Source organism: Acinonyx jubatus, chromosome D3 (assembly GCF_027475565.1).
Source record: "Acinonyx jubatus isolate Ajub_Pintada_27869175 chromosome D3, VMU_Ajub_asm_v1.0, whole genome shotgun sequence".
NCBI classification, from domain to species: domain Eukaryota; kingdom Metazoa; phylum Chordata; class Mammalia; order Carnivora; family Felidae; genus Acinonyx; species Acinonyx jubatus.
The window spans coordinates 14,426,453-14,445,598 of NC_069392.1; the positions used below are offsets into that span (position 1 = coordinate 14,426,453).

A 19,146-nucleotide genomic window follows, 5' to 3' on the forward strand; every position below is an offset into this window, starting at 1 on the left:
GCTAAATCTCGCGAGAGTTGCTTTTGCGCGCGAACTCTAAGTCCCAGGGTCCCGGGGTCCGCTTGTGGCTAGTGGCTGTGCAGGCCCCCGGGGGACGCGACGACTCCAGCGGACCCGGACACCTTCTTCACCCCGCCATGGAGACCTCAGCGAAGAAGGAGCAGCAGCAGCCCGCGGAGGCCAAGATCAGAAACCTGCCCTGGTAGGAGGAGGCCCGGCTGCCGCGGGGAAGGGGATCGGTGGCTTGGGTGGTCAAGTGGAGCGGCCGCAGCCCGACTTCGCTCCACCGCCCCCGACCTGCAGCCGAACGGAGCCCCAGAAGTTCGCCTTGGCATCCGCAACTCCCCGGCCCCCTCCGTTCTTTTAGGACTTTTGTCATGTCTTCCGCTGCCCTAATCCCACCGCCCCCATCCCTTTTAGGCGGTGGGTGACAGCGTAGCGGTTCAGTCCCTTCCGACTTTGCATCGGCTTCCGTGCCAAAATGCCCTCTACTCTTGCGTAATCTTCAGTGCAGTTATTGTTCGAATTCTAAACTGAAATGATGATGATGATAACGGATAACGCTCCCCAGTTAAGTGGTATTTAAATGGCTTCCTGTTAGATCACCAAGGACCCTGTTAGATGTTTGATCTTTACAAGGACCCTAGGAGGTATGTACTGTTATTATTCCAGTTGTAATACTGCAAGGTTAAATGACTTGCCTAAGGTCTAGAGCTTGAAAATAGGTTTGGATTTGAACCCAGGTAAATTCAGAGCTTGCACTCCAAACCGTCTTACTTTCACAGCTGCATCTGAATGATGGTTTAGAAACTGATAGGATTTGGCTTGATTTCGGAAAGCTCCAAGTTGGTCTTGTCTAGTAAGGAGTTCAGTTTGTTTCTATCGTGGAAAAAACACACAACATACAGTTTGCAGTTGTGAACATTTTAAAGTGTATAGTTCAGTGACATTAAGTACACTGAGGATGTCGTGCTACCATCTCACTGCCTGGTTCCAAAACTTTTCATCACCCCAAATGGAAACTCCATACCTGTTGGCAGTGACTCCCCCATTACCACCCCATCCCCTTGCACCCCTGGCAGCCACTGATCCACTTTCTCTCTCTGAATTTGCTTATTGTGGATATTCATATAAATAGACTCAATCTGTGGCCTTTTGTGACTGGCTGCTTTCCCTTAGCACGTTTTCAAGGTTCATCCATGTTGTCGCAGGTATCAGTGCATCAGTCGTTTTTATGGCTGAATAGCCTTCCCTTGTATGGATAGACCGCCATTTATCTATCCATTCATCTTTGATGTGTATTTGGGAACGAGTTCAGTTTTTAATTTACTTTGAAATGATAGGTGCCCATCCAGGTTGAGATTATTTATAGGCAGACAGCTGGAGAGGGGAAATCAGAGCAGGGTTTATCAACCTCAGCACTATTGGTATTTTGGGCTAGATATTTGGTGGGTGTGCGCATGGTGACTATCCTGTGCATCGTAGGATGTTTAGTGACATCCCCGGGGCCTGTCCATTGGAGGCCCGTAGCACCCTCTACGCAGTTGTGACAACTGAAAATGTCTCCAGATATCACCGAGTGTTTCCTGGAGGACAAAATTGCCCCTGGTTGAGAACCAGGGGTCTGTATTCAAACTTAAAGGATTTTGCTTCTCTTCCTCTTTTTGTTAGGATATGAAAGGATTCTTTTGCACGTAACAGCATGTCCTTGCATTTGTATATGTTATAATCCATGCTAAATTGTATTTCAGGGTTGAAAAATACCGGCCACAGACACTGAATGATCTGATTTCTCATCAGGACATTTTGAGTACCAGTAAGCATCCATGTGTCATTTGCTGTTAGTCTGGTTGGAGGACCTGTATGAATTTCTTGGTGATGTCTCTGCTGAGTAATAACCTTGAAAGATCTGATTGAGCTTTATGGAGTGTTGCTCTAAGAGCTGAGTCCTTCCCATTTTTCATTCCTGCATCTGCCTCTGAGTTGGATGTGAGGTTGATGTGCATTCAGCCCAACTCAAGGGCCCACAGCGAATGAGGCAACTCCCGGAAACTGATGGGGTCTCTCTTTCCTCCCAATCCTCAGTTCAGAAATTTATTAGCGAAGACCGACTGCCGCACCTGCTTCTCTATGGTCCTCCAGGGACAGGAAAGACCTCTACCATCCTAGCCTGTGCTAAACAGCTATACAAAGATAAGGAATTTGGCTCCATGGTCTTGGAGGTAAATAGGATTATTCTTAGTCTACAAAGGAGAGTCTCTTACTTCTCTTAGATTTGTTGTTTGTTTGTTTTTCTCTTAGATTTGTTTTACTTTACAAGTAAGTTGCTTTGCTGGACATAAAATATTTCGAGTCACTTTTCCTGGAATTGATGTTTCGGTCTGGATTGTCATTAGATAGGGGCAGCTGTAGGGCTAGATAAATATCTCTGCCATTGCCAACTTCTACTCAAACACTCAGTGGTCACTCAGGGAGTGGTCGCTCAGTAGCTTGCTGTCCAGATTTGTTCTTCATGTTGTTCCACCCTGTTCTTGCCCTGGAAGGCCAAGCTATATTGACTGCAGGCTGCCTGGTCCTCGGGCTTCTGGTTAGGTTTGGCTGATAGGGGTCCTGGCTGGAGTCAGAGGAGAACGATGCCTGGTTCTGCCCTGGGGGCCACCACAGGCTGACAGCATCCTGAACCACAGAGCAAGTCACACGGCTTTCTCCAGATGCCAACACCACACCCCAACTCATTTCTGAGGACCCGGGGCTGGTAACGGGCCCTGATAGTCCCAGAGAGATTGCGTAGCCCTCGTGGTTTCCCCACACCCCACCAATACCTTTTAAAATCTCTCTTCACGGAATTCTCTTCAAACCACTGAGTTTTGAGTCTGCCATCTGTCTGCTGCTGAGATTTGACTGATAGACTTAGATCACAGAATTCTAAATATTGTCTATTCCAAAAAAAAAAATGTTTAACTTTTTTTGTTGTCAGAGATCTTAGAACCTTGCTGCCACCAGTGTTCTTAATTCCATGCATTAAAGACTTGGTAACTTCGGGGTTGCTCTGGATTGCGGTAGCTAAAACTGAACACGATTCTGCTCATGCGAGAGGTGTTCACTGTGACCAGGCCAAGTAGTTATTCCTCCAGAGTATGTCGGTGATTGTCCTCAAAAGGGGGAGGAAACACAGTTGTTGGCCTTTCAGAATGTAATGTACCAATCTAGTGAGTTGTGAGTTTTACATACAATTGTGATCTTGGGTTTTTTAATAGTGTTTATCTCTTAGCTGTTGTTAGACCTAGAGACCTAGCTTGCCGAGCTGGACTGATGAAAAGATAAATTAATTCATAGATAATTCACCAACATGTGTCTAATTTATTTCGGCTTCTCTCTTCCACATTCAGCTGAATGCTTCAGACGACCGAGGAATAGATATCGTTCGGGGACCAATCCTGAGCTTTGCCAGCACAAGGACAATATTTAAGTAAGAATTATTTGTATAATTTCTCTCCCTAGAGGTTTTGATCAGTGAGATGACAGAGCTTAATGTTTTAAATCCTCCCCCTTTGCCAGTCTATAAAGGTAAACAATGCCTTTGTCAAAAGTAGCCATTAAAAAGAGATAAAGTACAAGGATGGTGGTAAGATATAATGCAAATGTGAAAATAAAACATCATCTCAGAACTTGCTACATTAGCAAGTTCCTTGGGGAAGCGTTACCTTTGTTTTAGTAGTTAACTGAAGACTGATTACATCCTAGGACCAGGTGAGCTAGTTCGAATTTATTATTATTTTTTTATTTAATTTATTTCTTTTTGAGAGAGAGAGGACAAGCAGGGGAGGGTCAGAGAGAGAGGGGGAGACACAGAATCCGAAGCAGGCTCCAGGCTCCGAGCTGTCAGCACAGAGCCCGACGTGGGGCTTGAACTCACGAACCGTGAGATCATGACCTGAGCCGAAGTCAGATGCTTACCCGACTAAGCCACCCAGGTGCCCCTAAGCTAGTTTGAATTTAAACAAAAATAAATTGTGATAAGGATGGATAAAAAGGGAAAGGTGAAGGCAGGCAGGAGTGGAGGTGGTGGAAAAAAGCAAGGCCAGAGCAACAGGACACGGAGTGGAGACAAAGGTGAAGGTGCCAGAGGCAGCAGCGTAACAAAAAATGCAAAAGTCAGACCTCAGTTCCCTTTAAGAGTTGAAAGAGTGATGGGCATGTCCTCTGCACAGCCACACTTGTTTGCTTCACTCAGAGGTCAAGGAGGAGTGGACTCTCTGAGGCCCGGCCTGATGGCACAAATGTGAACATGTAGGTTTCGGCCTGGAGATTGAAGGGAGATTAAAGACATCTTCGGGGGCGCCTGGGTGGTTCTGTTGGTTGAGCGTCTGATTCTTCATTTTTGCTCAGATCATGATCCCAGAGTCGTGGGGTCGAGCCCCGTGTCGGGCTCAGTGCCGAGTGTGGAGCCTGCCTGGGATTCTCTCTCTCCCTCCACCCCCTCCTCCACTTGCACAGGTGCACACAGTCTCTGTCTAAAATAAAAAAATAATAATAAATCTTCATATGGTACCATTTGTTTTCCTAGGAAAGGCTTCAAACTAGTGATCTTGGATGAAGCTGACGCCATGACTCAAGACGCCCAGAACGCCTTGAGGAGAGGTAGGAAGACCTGTCGGGTATAGTGTGTTGGCTCATGAGTGCGTTAGAAGGAGAATTAGGCACTTTGGACATGAGATAATGACATGGGCTGTTGACAATTTTTGTTCATCTTCTGGCCCAGAGAAATCGGTTTCCCTTTCTCTGTGTATCCCACCCGACGGTCTAGAACAAAATCTCCCTGTATTGGGGGTTTCCCCTTGCAGCAGCTTAAAGGGAGAAGCCCTGTTGGGACTTTCAAGTCCGACCAGACACAGGTGTTGCATCCTCCTTTTCCACTGGGTTCATTTTGGGGCTGAGAATTTGCATTCTTTGATGAGGAGAGGGGGTACGGAACGTCGTGTATTCCTCAGCTGCTAGGTAGACCTTTCTGCTCTCAATACCCCGAGATACACAGTAGACAAGAAAATAATACTGGAAATGTCGCACTCAGAAAGCTGACGTGACTTACCTACTTGCCAAGGGAATGATTTGGCAGGGAAGGAGAGTATCACGCTAGTTGTCTGTCTTAAGGGGCCTGGTGCAGTTGATTTCTCTGAAAGGACATTGGTAATCTCTGGCATTAAGATTCTGAGGTAACTGGGGCACCTGGATGGCTCAGTCTGTTGAGTGTCTGGCTTCGGCTCAGGTCATGATCTCCCGGTTCGTGGGTTCGAGCCCCACATCAGGCTCTGTGTTGACTGTTTGCTCAGAGCCTGGAGGCTGCTTCAGATTCTGTGTCTCCTTCCCTCTCTGCCCTTCCCCTTCTCCCTCTCTGTCTCACTCTGTCTCTCAAAAATAAATAAATGTAAAAAAAAAAAAAAGATTCTGAGGTAACCAACTAGGAGAGAAGAACAATCTTTTGGAGTTCTGGGGGAGAAGGAGTGGATTGCAGCCATGTTTGGGAGGAGGAGGAGGACAGTTAGAGTATCTTCTGATCTTAAAAGCCTTGGCAGCCTTTCTTCAGCATTTGCTCCGTGGAATGGCTGTCAGTCTGGGCAGATCCCCATGCGAGAGCACTGGGAAACGGCAGAGTGAAACTGGTGTTTCATAAGCTTCTCTGAATTCATCACTCTCTCGAATGCTCTAAGGCTTCGAGACAAAGTGCACCGGACAGTCCACATGGAGGTACCCCCGGCCCCGCCATTAGAAGGTGGGGCATCACCAACCTGCCATAGAATTTTATGCAAAAGGACAGGGGTGCTATGGAGGGGGATGGCAGGGGCAGGGTGCTATGGAGGGGGATGGCAGGGACGGGGTTGCTATAGAGGGGGATGGCAGGGGTGCTGGGGAGGGCGATGGCAGGTGCAGGGTGCTATGGAGGGGGGTGGCAGGGGCAGGGGTGCTATGGAGGGGGATGGGGGGGTGCCAGAATCAGGGCAAGTCATCAAAAAGGAAGCATTTTATAAAATCCTGTAGAGATGACCGGTTCACCAGCTTTTGGGAAGAGAGTGGCCGGTGCCCCCATCCGGACCACAGGGACCGCCTCTCTTGTTACAGTAGCATCCCCTCCATGCTTGCAATCTGCACCTCGTTTTCTGTACCCTTCACGTGACCATGGAAGAGTTCAGGGTTTCCAGGTCTTTTGAAGAATCCGAATGGACATGAGGTTGTTTTCTTTTCCCCTGCCAGTGATTGAGAAATTTACCGAAAATACCCGCTTTTGCCTCATCTGTAACTATCTGTCAAAGATCATCCCCGCCTTGCAGTCCCGCTGTACGAGGTTCCGATTCGGTCCTCTGACTCCTGAACTCATGGTTCCCCGCCTGGAACATGTTGTAGAAGAAGAGAAGTAAGTACATCGGAAAGCAGGAAATGTGAGGGCCCTGGGGACTGAGCAGCGTAGGCCGGGTTCTGGGATGGCTGGCCGGTTGACATTTACAGGTGATCATGTGTGTAGACAACGAAGTAGGGTGCCGGGCACAGAGGAAGCATCGGGCTGTCAGCTGTCGTCATCCTCTCTGGTATCTCCTGGACTTTCTTCGTAAACGGCACTTGGTTCTTCTCCTGATTCCATCCTCCTCCCCCGTGGAAGCTGTCCCGATTTCCTCCTACTCTCCTTTTGTCATTGGAGACTGCATGCTGCCAGGTCCCTTCTGCTAAGATGCCTCTAGCCTTTTTTGACTAGAAGGGAAGGTACCGAGACTTTGCCTTCTGTAGAATCAATCGGTTGCCAAGTAGCCAACCCCAGCTGCTGCCTGTTGAAGGGGGTGCTCTGGCTTCGTGCTCCGGGCCTCGCCAGTGCTCTTTCCTCTCAGAACAGAACTCAAAGCCCGTCGCTCAGCATGGCGATGCCTGGTCCTAAATAAGGGTCTTTCTAGACTCTGAGTGGGCTGTGACTGCTAATGCGAAGCCCACACTCCTTAAAACCAGAGTGAATTCTGGGTCCTATAGATCAGGAGAGTTCTGCTCCCTCCGTCCTTCCCTTTCTTTCGTTACTTCAAAGCCTTAATCATTCCAGGCCATCTCATTCCCTTGGTGAACGCTTGGCGCTGTCCAGGCCCCTGAGGTCCTCCCGCCTCTCTCCTTTCAGGGTGGACATAAGTGAGGACGGGATGAAAGCACTTGTGACTCTTTCCAGCGGAGATATGCGAAGGGCTCTGAACATTCTGCAGGTATGGTACTACTCCTAGCAAATCTTTAGGCACTGCTTTGGAATAGTTTCTCAAGAAAGAAGCAGCAGCACAGCCAACCTAGAAATTCAGAAATCCACACCTGGTAAGATCTCTGTCTCACAACGTACCAAAGATTTCCCCCTGACCTTTGTGTTTTGAAAAATTGCAAGAATAATTTGCTGGAGACAAGGGAAAGCTAGGGAAGGACGCTGCAGCTGTAACACCACAGTGGCATCCTCTCACGAGGCCAGGTCTTCCCAGGGTACACCGTGCGGGGTTCGAGCTGCCCTGCACCCACATAACATTACTGCCTACCTGTATTGCTGCCTCCGGTGTCCTCCTGACCCGCCGCGGTGACGGGCACCATGATTCTTCCCGTCTATCTGCACAGAGCACCAATATGGCCTTTGGGAAGGTGACAGAGGAGACCGTCTACACCTGCACTGGGCACCCACTCAAGTCAGACATCGCCAACATTCTGGACTGGATGTTGAATCAAGACTTCACGACAGCCTACAGAAGTATCCTTTCTCACGTCCTGCCGATGGCACATTAGGTACCTCAGGCCAGAACTTGGCCCAGGAGCCCAGGCTGCAGTCGGTGTCTACACCCTACTGGCAAAAGGCAGTTGGCTGTGTATGTATCTGGTCAGCTTTCAGTGGGAACAACAGGTCTCTGGGTGGAGTGGCTCCCTGCCTTTAAAGCCCTTCCTCCTGAAGGGCTCTGACCTGGGTATGGCTTGAAGCCACTTTCCTCACGGATGAGAGAAGCAGTTAGACTTTGGGGTGGCAGATGTGATCATTTTCAAGTGGCCACTGTTATTCTCATTTTGCGGTGAAATGGAAAGCTAGGGGTAGCCCTCTGGGAGATGCATTTAGCTCTGTTCTCTACGAGACAGAAGGAAGCTCTTGTTGAAGATAAAAACAATTTTTTAGAAGGGGGGGAGGGGCATCTGGGTGGCTCAGTCGCTGGAGCGTCTGACTCTTGATTTCGGTTCAGGTCATGACTCCAGGGTCATGGGATCAAGCCCCGTGTCAGGCTCTGAGCTGAGCAGGTGGCCTGCTTGGGATTCTCTCTCCGTCTCCTTCTGCCCTTCTCCTTTACACACTCTCACTCTACAATAAAATAAAGATAAGAATTGGGGTCCAACGCATGCAGGTTCAAATCGAAAGAAACAGCCGTGTCAGGATTAAAAACCCTACTTCCCAGTCACTCTGACCAGAGTCTGGCTTCAAAATTGCGTGCAGCGGGTTTCTACTGGAATTTGTGCCTTTTGCCGTAACCATTCCTCTCTAGATATTACAGAGTTGAAAACGCTGAAGGGGTTGGCGTTACAGGACATCCTGACAGAGATACACTTGTTTGTGCACAGAGGTAAGTCAGGCTCTTCCTAGCTGAGAAGCTGAGGGGGAGGCGTGTGGCGGGCTTTAAGGGTGGTGGGGAGGGAACACGAGGCTCCACTTTGGAAGCGAAGAAACAGGAATGAAGTATGAACCTGACCCCTCAGTTTTAGTTTTGTCTTGTTGCTATTTGAAACTTTGTTCCCCAGCTACTCTCTCAACCTCTAAAACTGCTGGGGAAAGAAACTCTTGAGGGCCAACTTTCATTCCTCCAAGGGTTTGTACTTTATAGCAGCAAATAGTATGCTGTAATTCACGCTGTCATTTCTAAGGGTATCTTCCCCCAAAAGGAGAGGAGGAGGAACATCTGTCTTCAGTGTAAACCAAAGCAGTCTGAAGCGAACCACGCGAAGTTCCACACTTGGTCGTAACTTCTGTACAGAGAAGTGGTTCTCCTCCTTGGCAGTGTATAGGAAGCCCCCCAGACCAATTCAGTTGGCCTTTTGGAGGGGGCTGGGCATCAGGATTTTCTCAGGCGCTCCAGGCGATCTGCTGTGTGGCCTTTGCGGGCAAACCCTTCCTTCCGCGACAGCCAACTACAGACACTCGTCCTGCCGGTCCGCCATCGTCCTGCCGGGGCCTCTCCAGGCCTCACCGGGCCAACCGGTACGACCGCTGCCCGAGAACATGGTCCACTCAAGCCCAGCTCTGCACTTTGTGGGAAATGAGTGTGAATAGACGTTTAAAATTCAGTTGATTTACATTTGTTTGTAAAACTGGGACAGCAAGTGAGAAGTGGGCTTTCCAGTTCCCTTCTAGAGCTGCCCCCTTGCTAAAGCAGTGCTGCTGATCTTGTGTCCTTGTGACCACTTTGGAACCTGCTCACAAAATGGGTAAAAACTGAAAACCTGTAGTGTTCACTTCTTCAGAAGTGCGGTCCCTGGTGATCTGAGGCCTCCAGACAAGTTTAGTGTCCCCTGATGTTTAAATTCCTAATCATGGTGTGATTTTTTTTTTTTTTTTTTTGGTAGCAGCGAGTGGCAGACCTCACTCAGTTGATTTTGTTTTTTCCCCCAGTTGACTTTCCATCTTCAGTTCGAGTACATTTATTGACCAAAATGGCAGACATTGAGTGAGTATTTCCCAATTTTCTTTTCCTTTTTTTTACCCTGTAGTGTTTTTTTTCCCTCCTACCTGCGTGGTTGCAATTTTGTCTACATCATTCATAAATAGCACAATCTCGTTTGTGGTGAGATTGCTGAAAGAAACATGGGGAAGGGCATGATTTGCGTATCTAAAGAACATATGAATAAACATAAGGACAGGTTCAGCTCAGTTACATATTTGAGATAAAGGCTTCTCCTTAGGCCTCAGAGGCCTGGTCCACGTCGGTTCTAGAAATGCTGTTATTTGGAAGGCCTGCTTCGGTTCTGACATCCAGGTCACTTGGGGACAAGCGGCTATCCAGCTGTTATTAAAGCACTTTGGCATAGCAAAGCATATTGGGGGGAAAAGTAAACATAAACTCAATTTTCCACTTTGCCTGGCTCCATAAACACAGTTATTAGCCCCCAGTGAAGCTGGCAGCTATCATTTAAGTAGACAAAAGCATTGGGTTCAAAACAGAGGCCAACACAGGGCCAGCTCTAATTTGCTATCTCTGGCTTTCCACATGCGCACTTTAGGTCCCTTAGCCCCATGCTGTGAATGTCGTGATTTTTGCCCTCGCTGGCTGGGCGCCTGAAAGGTGGCAAGATAGACTACCGGTGTCCTGCTTTACCTTTTACTAGAGCACAGAACCACAGTCAGCCATACTTCCCAGTGAATTAAGAGGAAGGGAATCTGAATGATAATTTCTCTCAATTCATTTTGCGAGTGAAGAAGTAATCCTTAGTCATGTAAATTCTGCATACCCCTGTACAGCTAGAACAAAGTTAAGTTCAGGACGCTGCTGTTGACAACTAACAATTTTTTTATTTAACTTTTCCTCACCAGTTTGGATCGAATTATAAATGAGTGTTCAGGGCAGAGAAGAAAATGTTAGGGGACACATTCAAGAGGACTGTTCACGATGAAGTTTTACTGCCTCCTTTCCTCCTTCAGCAGATGTTCCGTCTTTGATCTCTACTGTTCTCTTGTCAAAAGGTAGCTGTCCGTGATATTCTCTATTCTTACCTTGTTTGATTTCTTTTAGGTACAGACTTTCTGTTGGCACCAACGAGAAGATTCAGCTGAGTTCCCTCATAGCCGCTTTCCAGGTCACCAGGGACCTGATCGTCACAGAGGCCTAAATGCTGAGGACCATTCGCCACCACTCGCGGGCCCCACAGTGACTGGAGAAGAGGGGACTCTGACACAGGATGAACTGCTGTGCGGGCTGGGGGATGAAGCCACAGTCACCCCACATTTTGGAAAACTGTTCCAGACACGGGTGGGCAAAGGTTTAAAAAGTACCATGTTTGTGTTTGGAGCAGGTATATACCAAACAGTTTTAATATACAGCTCTCTTATTGCACTGCCCATTTGTTTTACAGGAAAAGAGTAAAATGCTTTCTTTTAGCCTTAAGGCTTTTTACCATTCGATTGCTTAGATGGCAGGAAATTGGCCTACCCCATTTTGGTCTAGAACAAAAGGCTTCCAAATCTCATGTGGTACCAGTGTCTTTGATTACTCAAGGTAAACTGAACATCTCCAGAATCAAGTGTGTAAATCTAATCTGTGGCACCATCTCCATATCTACTTTATAAAGGTGTTAATGAAGAAAAAAATAGGTGTTAATGGATTTCTGGCCCATTAACCTGAGGCACAGGGCCTCAGGTTCCCTTACTTGAAAAGTGTCTATTTCTCCTCTTAAAGTAGGTTCCTAACTGCGGTGTGGACAGTGAAGAGTCACTTTGTGCCCATGGGGGCCAGGCCTAGGACTCCCTCCTTAATGCAAGGAGGGCAGGCAAACGTGGGCTGGACTCGAAGCCGCAAGGACGAGGCCCTGTGCAGTGTGGCAGTTTATTTTAGAGCAAACAGGCTGCATTTATGATAGTGTTCTTCTCAATAAAAATAAAGCAGCTTGCATGTTGGCTGTGTTACGAGTGACTCCTTCGCCGATTATAAACACGCGGTCATTCAACTTGCACCTATGTGAAAAGCCTCCCCCATCTCTGGTATCACAGAATAAGCTCTCCTCGGAGGCTATTCTTTACAAAGGTGTCAGGTTCTTATACTATTCAAAAGGGAGAAGTTGGTTACTTCCATCACTCGCGTTCAACCCACTCCCCGAGGACACCAAGCAAAGTTTGCAGCTAATGGCAAAGTGGGGCCTCGGGGAAGCCGCCCAGAGCCTCTCAGACTACGCTGTGACATTTCAAGATAACCACAAAATTGAAAATTGGCCCCAGCCATTCCCCGCTGTCCTGCTGTACTCACTTGGTTTGAGAGGTGGTATTTTTTTCTTAGTGGAAAAAATGAAACGGTGAGCCAAAAGCTTTTTAACTTTCCCTTCGATGGAAGCCTCTCATCTTGAAAAGAAATGTTTTTCTTCGGCAACAAAGGTGGTAGGGGGGATTCTCGTACTTTTGCAACAAGTTTTATAATGTTACACTGGCCTCCAAAAAGCACCTAGTAAGAAAGCCAAAGGATAAGGTGTTGTGTTTCTTTTAAAATAATTTAAAATATATTAAATTTTCCAAAGGCAGATTTCATTGGAATGAGGTGTCTTGATCAGATAATGACACGCCACTGAAGGAAGGAGAACAGTACTTTCAAGGAGCTATTTCTGTGAAGGGGCGGAGGTGACACCGGCTGAGGAGTCCGATGAGGTGACGCAGCAGAGGAAGACCGCGTACACGAGAATCAGCCGAAGGGGCGGCCACACCAATTCTCTACACAATCAAGAAGAGACATCTTCACAACTGGTCGGCTTAACAACTATGGTTTTTAGATACTGTGGAGGGAAACACAGTTGTACCTTAACATCTGCTGAGAAAATACAAATAAATATGCTACAAATGGCAAACACCTGCCAACGCGGTGGCCATCTGAACAGTCATGCAGTTTAGGGGGACATCTGTGTGGGACCGGACATACACATCTGTCATCGCCTGCACATGCACACCACTGTTTATAAAAAAAAAAAAAAGAAAGCCATTTATAGTGTATCAGTCGGGAGCACGGCCTCTGAGTCAGCTGCAGTTTAGTCAATACCTCATGGCACATGGCTCCGTGAAAACTTTGTCCTGCATTTTGTCCTGCCGGTCAGAGGGGAGCCAGAGGAAGGACGGCACTTGCCAACATCAAAGCCACTCTGACACAGCAGGAGAGAACTTCAGAACAGTGTCACCACTGTGTGTGAAACACGACAACGCTTAAGTGCGGGGCAGAAGCCACGCTTGCCAGTCGAGGGACCCAACTCCGCCCGACACAGAGGCTCCTGAGGCCTGCTGACCCTTCTTAACGAATCAACATGAGTAACTGCGCTTGAATCAAAACCATGACTTTAAAAGGTGTTGGGCACTGCCGTCTGTAAGTGGACTCAGGGTTTAAGGGAAGGCTCAGCTGTTGCGGAGCCGGAGTCCCCCTCTGTGACTGACCTCCCCATGTCACGGAGAAAATCCCTGGTGACTAGTCCACTGGTATCTGGTTTCCCTACATTCTGTTCACAGTCCCAAAAAGAAATGATCTTCGGAGCCAAGACCTGATAACTGGCCCCTGGTTCCAGCTGCTCCCCTGCCAGGGAGGTTTATCCTGCTACCAAGAAAACAAGTATAAGACTATGGGGCGTGGCTTAAAAAGTCCTGTATGTGAGGAACTCTTTCATTTTCTTGGGGATCGGCAGTGCTAGCACTTGGTAGGTGGTTAGGAAACTTCGAAGGGCTTTCCGGCATAAGTGCTTCAGTGAGGACAGGACCCTCGGAGCTGTCCAGAACTGGACGTGGCCATCTCTTGTCCTGAAACAAAACAGAGACGGACGCTTTAAGGCCGACCTCAGAAATATATGTTTTCACTGTGACGGGTATTCACCTTCCTACTCTGACTTGCATCAGCAGGAGACACCCAGAAAGTGAACTGCAACGCTTAAGTGCAACCCTGATGGTTGGAATCGATGTGAAGGCTGTAATGCTGAATAATTAAGGCTTCGGGGAGGATTAGAAGAACTCAAGACACCTTTGGTACCAAAGGTGAGCTACCAAAGGGGTACCTTTGGTACCTTTGGTACCAAAGGTGGGGTACCAAAGGGCTATCTGGGAGCACAGCCCTTCTAGATCACACGGTGAGTTCAAATGTAACGAAGGGAAGAGCGCCACCTCCTGAATTATGGACGTTCCCTGTAAGGTGGTCTCTGCCCTAAATGGTTTCCCATATAAATTTCTGCATCATCTCAATTTCTGCTTCCTTGTGAACTTGGCCCATTAAGTGGCATGAATCACAGCTCTTTAATTACATTTAAATTGAACATTAAGAGTAAATGATAACCTGTATTGGCAGAACAGAATATTAGAATTTTGTGTCCTCTTGGATTTCTTTAAAGGCTTCACCGTAGGCAAGAAAATTCTAGAGGCTTTCTTCCCTTAAAAAGCTGCATAGTACACTCAGCAGAAACTGCTACCCATCTGTTCAGCTATCAGATACATACCCTGTGGCAATAACTCCACCATGTGGAAAAAATGTGCAGCAAAGACCATTGGTCATAGGAGCAAATGCGATTGGAGTTTTCAGTTCCAGGGCCCAGATCCTGAGGAGTCTGGACGGAGAGAGAAAAGACACGTTTGCGCATCAGCAGACCTGAGGCCAGGCCAGAGGGTAATGCTACAATTACTCGCAGGGACTTGCTCCGAGGCCCCGTGCAGAGGTGTCTCTTCGTTACCTGTCATCCGCCACCGTGGCGAGGTACAAGCCTTCGGGAGAGAAGCACACGGACCTCAGGGAGCTAATGTGGACATCGCTGTCGTCCATGGGGGGGTCAAGCTGGGTGTGGCTGAGGAGAAAGGAACAGGATGACAGGCCTGGAGTGATGGGCCACTCTCCACCCTTCATCTTCTTTCCCAGGCAGGAGGCCAAAATGGTGCGACTAGGAAAGGCTCAAGACCCATCTTGTACCCCATCTGGAAAACCTCAGGATAAGCAGACTGGGGGGAAAAAGCGCATTTCCTAAGGCTCCAGGTGCCTTGTGGAAGGGGCTGAAGGGTTAGTCGCGCTCCCTGCGCTGATTTCCTTATGCAAAGTAGGTCAGCCCTCACTTTAATACCACAGTACAAACTGAAAGCCTTTTTTAGGTTAAGATACATGATAATTATAGGACTGCCTATTATTTGCTTCAGAAAACAACAGAGACAAAGAGAAAAAGACCAAGTTTGTGAGAACATGAAAATTCATTTTGGAAATACCAGTTTCAGTAAGAAGACTGTTCCGAATTTGCTACTACAGTTATTAGTAAATGGAAAGAAAGAGTCATTTTGAGGTTTCGTTAACGCTGAATCCAGAGTACACACCGCCTCCTGTATCAGGAGCCCTGAAGCCCTCGGGTCTAATTTGAGAACGTAACTGACGGCGAGGTGCCCCTGCAAGCCAACGCCTGAGAAACACCGAACCCACTGTGCCTTTTACCCAGACTGTCCCCTCCCATGCCCTGGACTCTGCGAGGGACATGCCTAACCCAAGGCAGCTTTCTCATCAGTCACCACCCCCGCCAAGAAAGTCCTAAGCAGGGAGTCCGTCCTTACTGGAGTGACCTCAGCCTCTCGCCAGTATAGGGGTCCCACATGATCACGTTGGTATCGTAAGAAGCCGTGACGAGCAAGGCGGAGTCAGGTGAGAAGTCACAAGAGACAACACTGCTTTGGTGGCCCTCTAGCTTCCGGATTAACGTGTAGGACCGCATGCTCCACAGAAAGACCTGTGGAAAGGAACAGGTGCCTGGTCAGGGGTGGCAGCAAACTGCTTAGAATGTGAACGGTGAGCGAGCGACACAGCGATGCCCACGTCAGGCCCCGTGGCCAGGTGAAGCCAAGCTCTCCACTCCCGCTTTGTACAGCTCTTCCAGAACGCATCGTAAAGGTTTAAGTAAAGAAACAGGTCTGAATTCTGGAGGCACTCAACCAACGTACATGTTCGAGGAGCTTACTGTAAGGGAGAATAAACCCAGCCAAGCTCAGGAAGACCACTAGCTAAATGTTCTCTGAGTTCTGCTTCTGAACCCTGTCTGCAAGATCACAGTATATGCTAATGCAGACCTAAGCCAAGAATTATCTTGTCCTTTCACTTAAAACCAAACAGCAGGGTCCGAGGTGAACGCCAGGGCTCCCAACAAAGCGATCGGACCCTGTCGAGCCATTTTACACCATGAGTTCACAGAATGGTGGAAATCTGCCCCACAATCGTGCGTACGTCTGACACAGTTCATCACTTTAAACCTTCAATCGTTAAAAATGGGATTTTATTTTCTTCCCTTTAAGAAAACTCGGTTTCACGTAGTTCCAAACCCCAAACGAATGATTAACCACCTGGGCTGTACCATATAGTAAACTCTTAACTTTTGGTTGATCATAGCAAATAGCTCAATACAGATCTAAACTTCAAACAAAATGTTCCCAAACTGTTCTTGGGTTTCTAATACTTTCTGAAATAACGGACAGGATTTCAGGACAAAGTTCCACATGTAACTGTCCATTCTGACTTGAAATGGCATTCCCAATTCTGTAGATTCAAGTTAAATGGTTCAAAGGAAATTAGACCCATACACGGGCTGCAACTTTTAAATTCTTAAGACTCTGGGGAGGGGAAAGAAATTTAAAAAGCACACCTTTACCATTTTGTGAAGGCAGACAGCCCTCATCCAGTGGTGAGAGCAACCACCCACTTCAAGCATCTCCTCTCTTCTGGTTTGTGTCAAAGTGCGTATCAGAAGAGAGGTGTGCAAGAGGAGGTCACGGCCCACAAGCATGCCTTCTGTTGGGGCTGGTTTGCACATGAATCTTGAGGCACTGGGCCTACTTTCCCTCTCACGCGAGGCCCATTCAGACCTCCAGGTCTCGCAGAACTCAGGCAGCAGAGAAAATGGTACCCAACGTTTGAGACTTACCGACTTCTCTCCAGCTGCAGAGCACAGCATGCTGCAGTCCGGGGAGACAGAGCAGCAGTAAACCCACTGCAGGTGGCCCGATAACACCTGGATCTGTTTACCTGGCACAGAAAAGGAGCGAATGGTGAGCCAGTTCCCGAAACCACAAAGTCAGAAGACCGGAGAGCTGGTGGTCACCCACCTGCCCAGTACACCCATCTGGTTCTCTGTCAGCTGAGCCCAAAGGCCCACTTTTTTCACGCAGAGGAAGAAGACAGGATTTGTCATTAAACACTGAAACCGATTCATACGATATTCTGATCCCCAAGGAAATCACTACTTTCTGTTTCACCAAAACCCACCAGATCAATGGGAGAAAGGCTATATACATAGATCAGATCTGACAGATCCCTTTGACATGAGAGAACATTCTTTTTAGGTCCCTCAACCACCTCTAGAACTTTGAAGCATCCTCCCAAATTTGAGACTGTTTTATCTGTACTTCTGTCATTTACACTCTGTAATGGCTTCCCCCTCTCCTGCTCTCTCACCCTCCCCAGAGTGTCTGGATGAGCAATGGTGCAGAGTAATGAGGGCCACGTGCTCTGCTGTCAGGTGAACTTGGGTCTGAACCCTGACTCCACGGTTTCCTCAGCACATAAGGGCCACTTACATAACCCCTCCAGTTCTGTTTTGGGGAAAAACTAAAATGTCCATCCATAAGCATAAGAGAATGGGTAAATATATGGAATACATCTACCCCGTTAATTCAGATGGCATTAGGGACCTAGAATTTCCACGGAAGGGGTGCCTGGGTGGCTCAGTCAGTTGAGCGTCTGACTTCGGCTCAGGTCACATGATCTTGCGGTTCATGAATTCGAGCCCCATGTCAGGCTCTGTGCTGGCAGCTCAGGGCCTGAAGCCTGCTTCGGATTCTGTGTGTCCCTCTCCCTCTACCCCTCCCCTGCTCACGCTCTGTTTCTCTCTCAAAGACAAACGTTAAGAAAAAAATTAGAATTTCCATGGAGTACTATTTTGCAGAAAATATGCGAATAACATGAATCTTTTTGTGGAACGATGACTCCCAAATCCATAACTGACCCCTGATTCCAAGCAGGAATATGCAAGTAAGTATACAGGGGAATGCGGAAGGCTGCGAGCATGGGCCAGGAGGTTGCTGGGGGAATACAGGGAAGGATGCAATGGGAGGGGAGGATGAGACAGGGAAAGAGACGGGGTAGGAGGAGGTACCAAGACGAACTTGGGTTTGAAAGGGGGAAAAGGGGGAAAAAAAGTTTACATGAACACATAGAGTCATGCATTGAAGAGTTTACATATATGTATGTGGGTCCATACAATTTTTTTTTTTTAGGTAAGTCATGGTTTCTTCAGCTGTCATATCAGAGCAGCACCTATCCCCAGGGTGGCTGTGAGTGTTGAACAAATTCAGGCATAAGGGTAGGGCCAGGCCCAGACCTGGGAACACGACTTCATCCCCTCCCCTCCTGGGAATGCCCTAGTGCACTGGCCTGCTCCCAGTCCCCTTCAGCTAGTCCTGCCTTCCAACCACTGAAAGGTTTTATTATTTAAAAGAAATTCTTTTTCTAATTTTTTTTTATTTTTGAGAGAGAGAGACAGAATGTGAGCAGGGGAGGGGCAGAGAAAGAGAGGGAGACACAGAATCCGAAGCAGGCTCCAGGCTCTGAGCACAGAGCCCGAGGCGGGGCTCGAACTCACAAACTGCGAGATCATGACCTGAGCCGAAGTCGGATGCTCAACCCACAAAGCCACCCAGGAGCCCCTAACCACCGAAAGACTTTCAAGTCGCTTCAAGAACCTTCCTTACATGGTGGCAACAAGCTGCCTCAGGATGCACTAAAAATGGCGCCAACTTGGAGGAGCCTTCCCAGGCAGCAGACCTATCTTATGACTTCACGTTCCACAGCCAAGGGCAGAAACTGCCAGAGTTCTCTTGGTGACCAGATGCCCCTGGATAAGGACACCACAAGCACCTCCTTGGCTGTTTGACAAGTCAGTGGGCTCGTTTCTTTTCTTTAATGTTTTTATTTATTTTTGACAGAGAGAGAGAAACAGAGCATGAGCAGGGGAGGGGCAGAGAGAGAGGGAGACACAGAATCTGAAACAAGCTCCGCGGGGCTCGAACTCACAGACTGCGAGATCATGATCTGAGCTGAAGTCGGACGCTCAACCGACTAAGCCACCGAGGCGCCCCCAGCAGGCTTGTTTCTAAGAGGGCAGGAGTAGCTCATGGTTGTGGGGAGCTGGCCCCGTCACGGCTGAGGCAGGAATACCGGTCCCTCTGCGTTATCAGGGATGAACGCCCTCTTCATCAACTGTCCACATCGCCATTTCCTCCCTCCAGCCCCCGAGTCCCTGCCCATGTGGGGAAGAAGTGGCCTGGAGATAAATTCCCCTTCCCTATGTCACCTTTCCAGTTAAAGCTCAATACTGGAGATGTATGGAATTCTTTGCTGGGCCACCTCTGTATGCGGTTCTGCTCAC

At 48.2% G+C, this 19,146-nt stretch overlaps 2 protein-coding genes across 3 annotated transcripts in view; one reads left to right on the plus strand and one right to left on the minus strand.

Moving 5' to 3' along the window:
- On the plus strand, positions 1-12,709 carry RFC5 (replication factor C subunit 5). Its single transcript, XM_015068578.3, has 11 exons — positions 1-202; positions 1,752-1,816; positions 2,086-2,222; positions 3,390-3,469; positions 4,568-4,641; positions 6,250-6,409; positions 7,151-7,232; positions 7,624-7,753; positions 8,529-8,606; positions 9,650-9,704; positions 10,767-12,709. Exons 1-11 carry the CDS (start codon positions 138-140, stop codon positions 10,861-10,863), a joined length of 1,023 nt encoding a protein of 340 aa, XP_014924064.1. The 5' UTR covers positions 1-137; the 3' UTR covers positions 10,864-12,709.
- WSB2 (WD repeat and SOCS box containing 2) overlaps positions 10,527-19,146 on the minus strand; it is a 22,834-nt gene continuing 14,214 nt past the window's right edge. For both annotated transcript variants that reach the window (XM_027043816.2, XM_015068577.3), the window contains 5 exons: positions 16,645-16,745; positions 15,287-15,459; positions 14,431-14,541; positions 14,200-14,307; positions 10,527-13,513 (listed from right to left, as the gene is read on the minus strand). In XM_027043816.2, the coding sequence (XP_026899617.1) occupies positions 13,351-13,513; positions 14,200-14,307; positions 14,431-14,541; positions 15,287-15,459; positions 16,645-16,745 (656 nt within the window). In that variant the 3' untranslated portion in view covers positions 10,527-13,350. The remainder of the gene's footprint in view (positions 13,514-14,199; positions 14,308-14,430; positions 14,542-15,286; positions 15,460-16,644; positions 16,746-19,146) is intronic.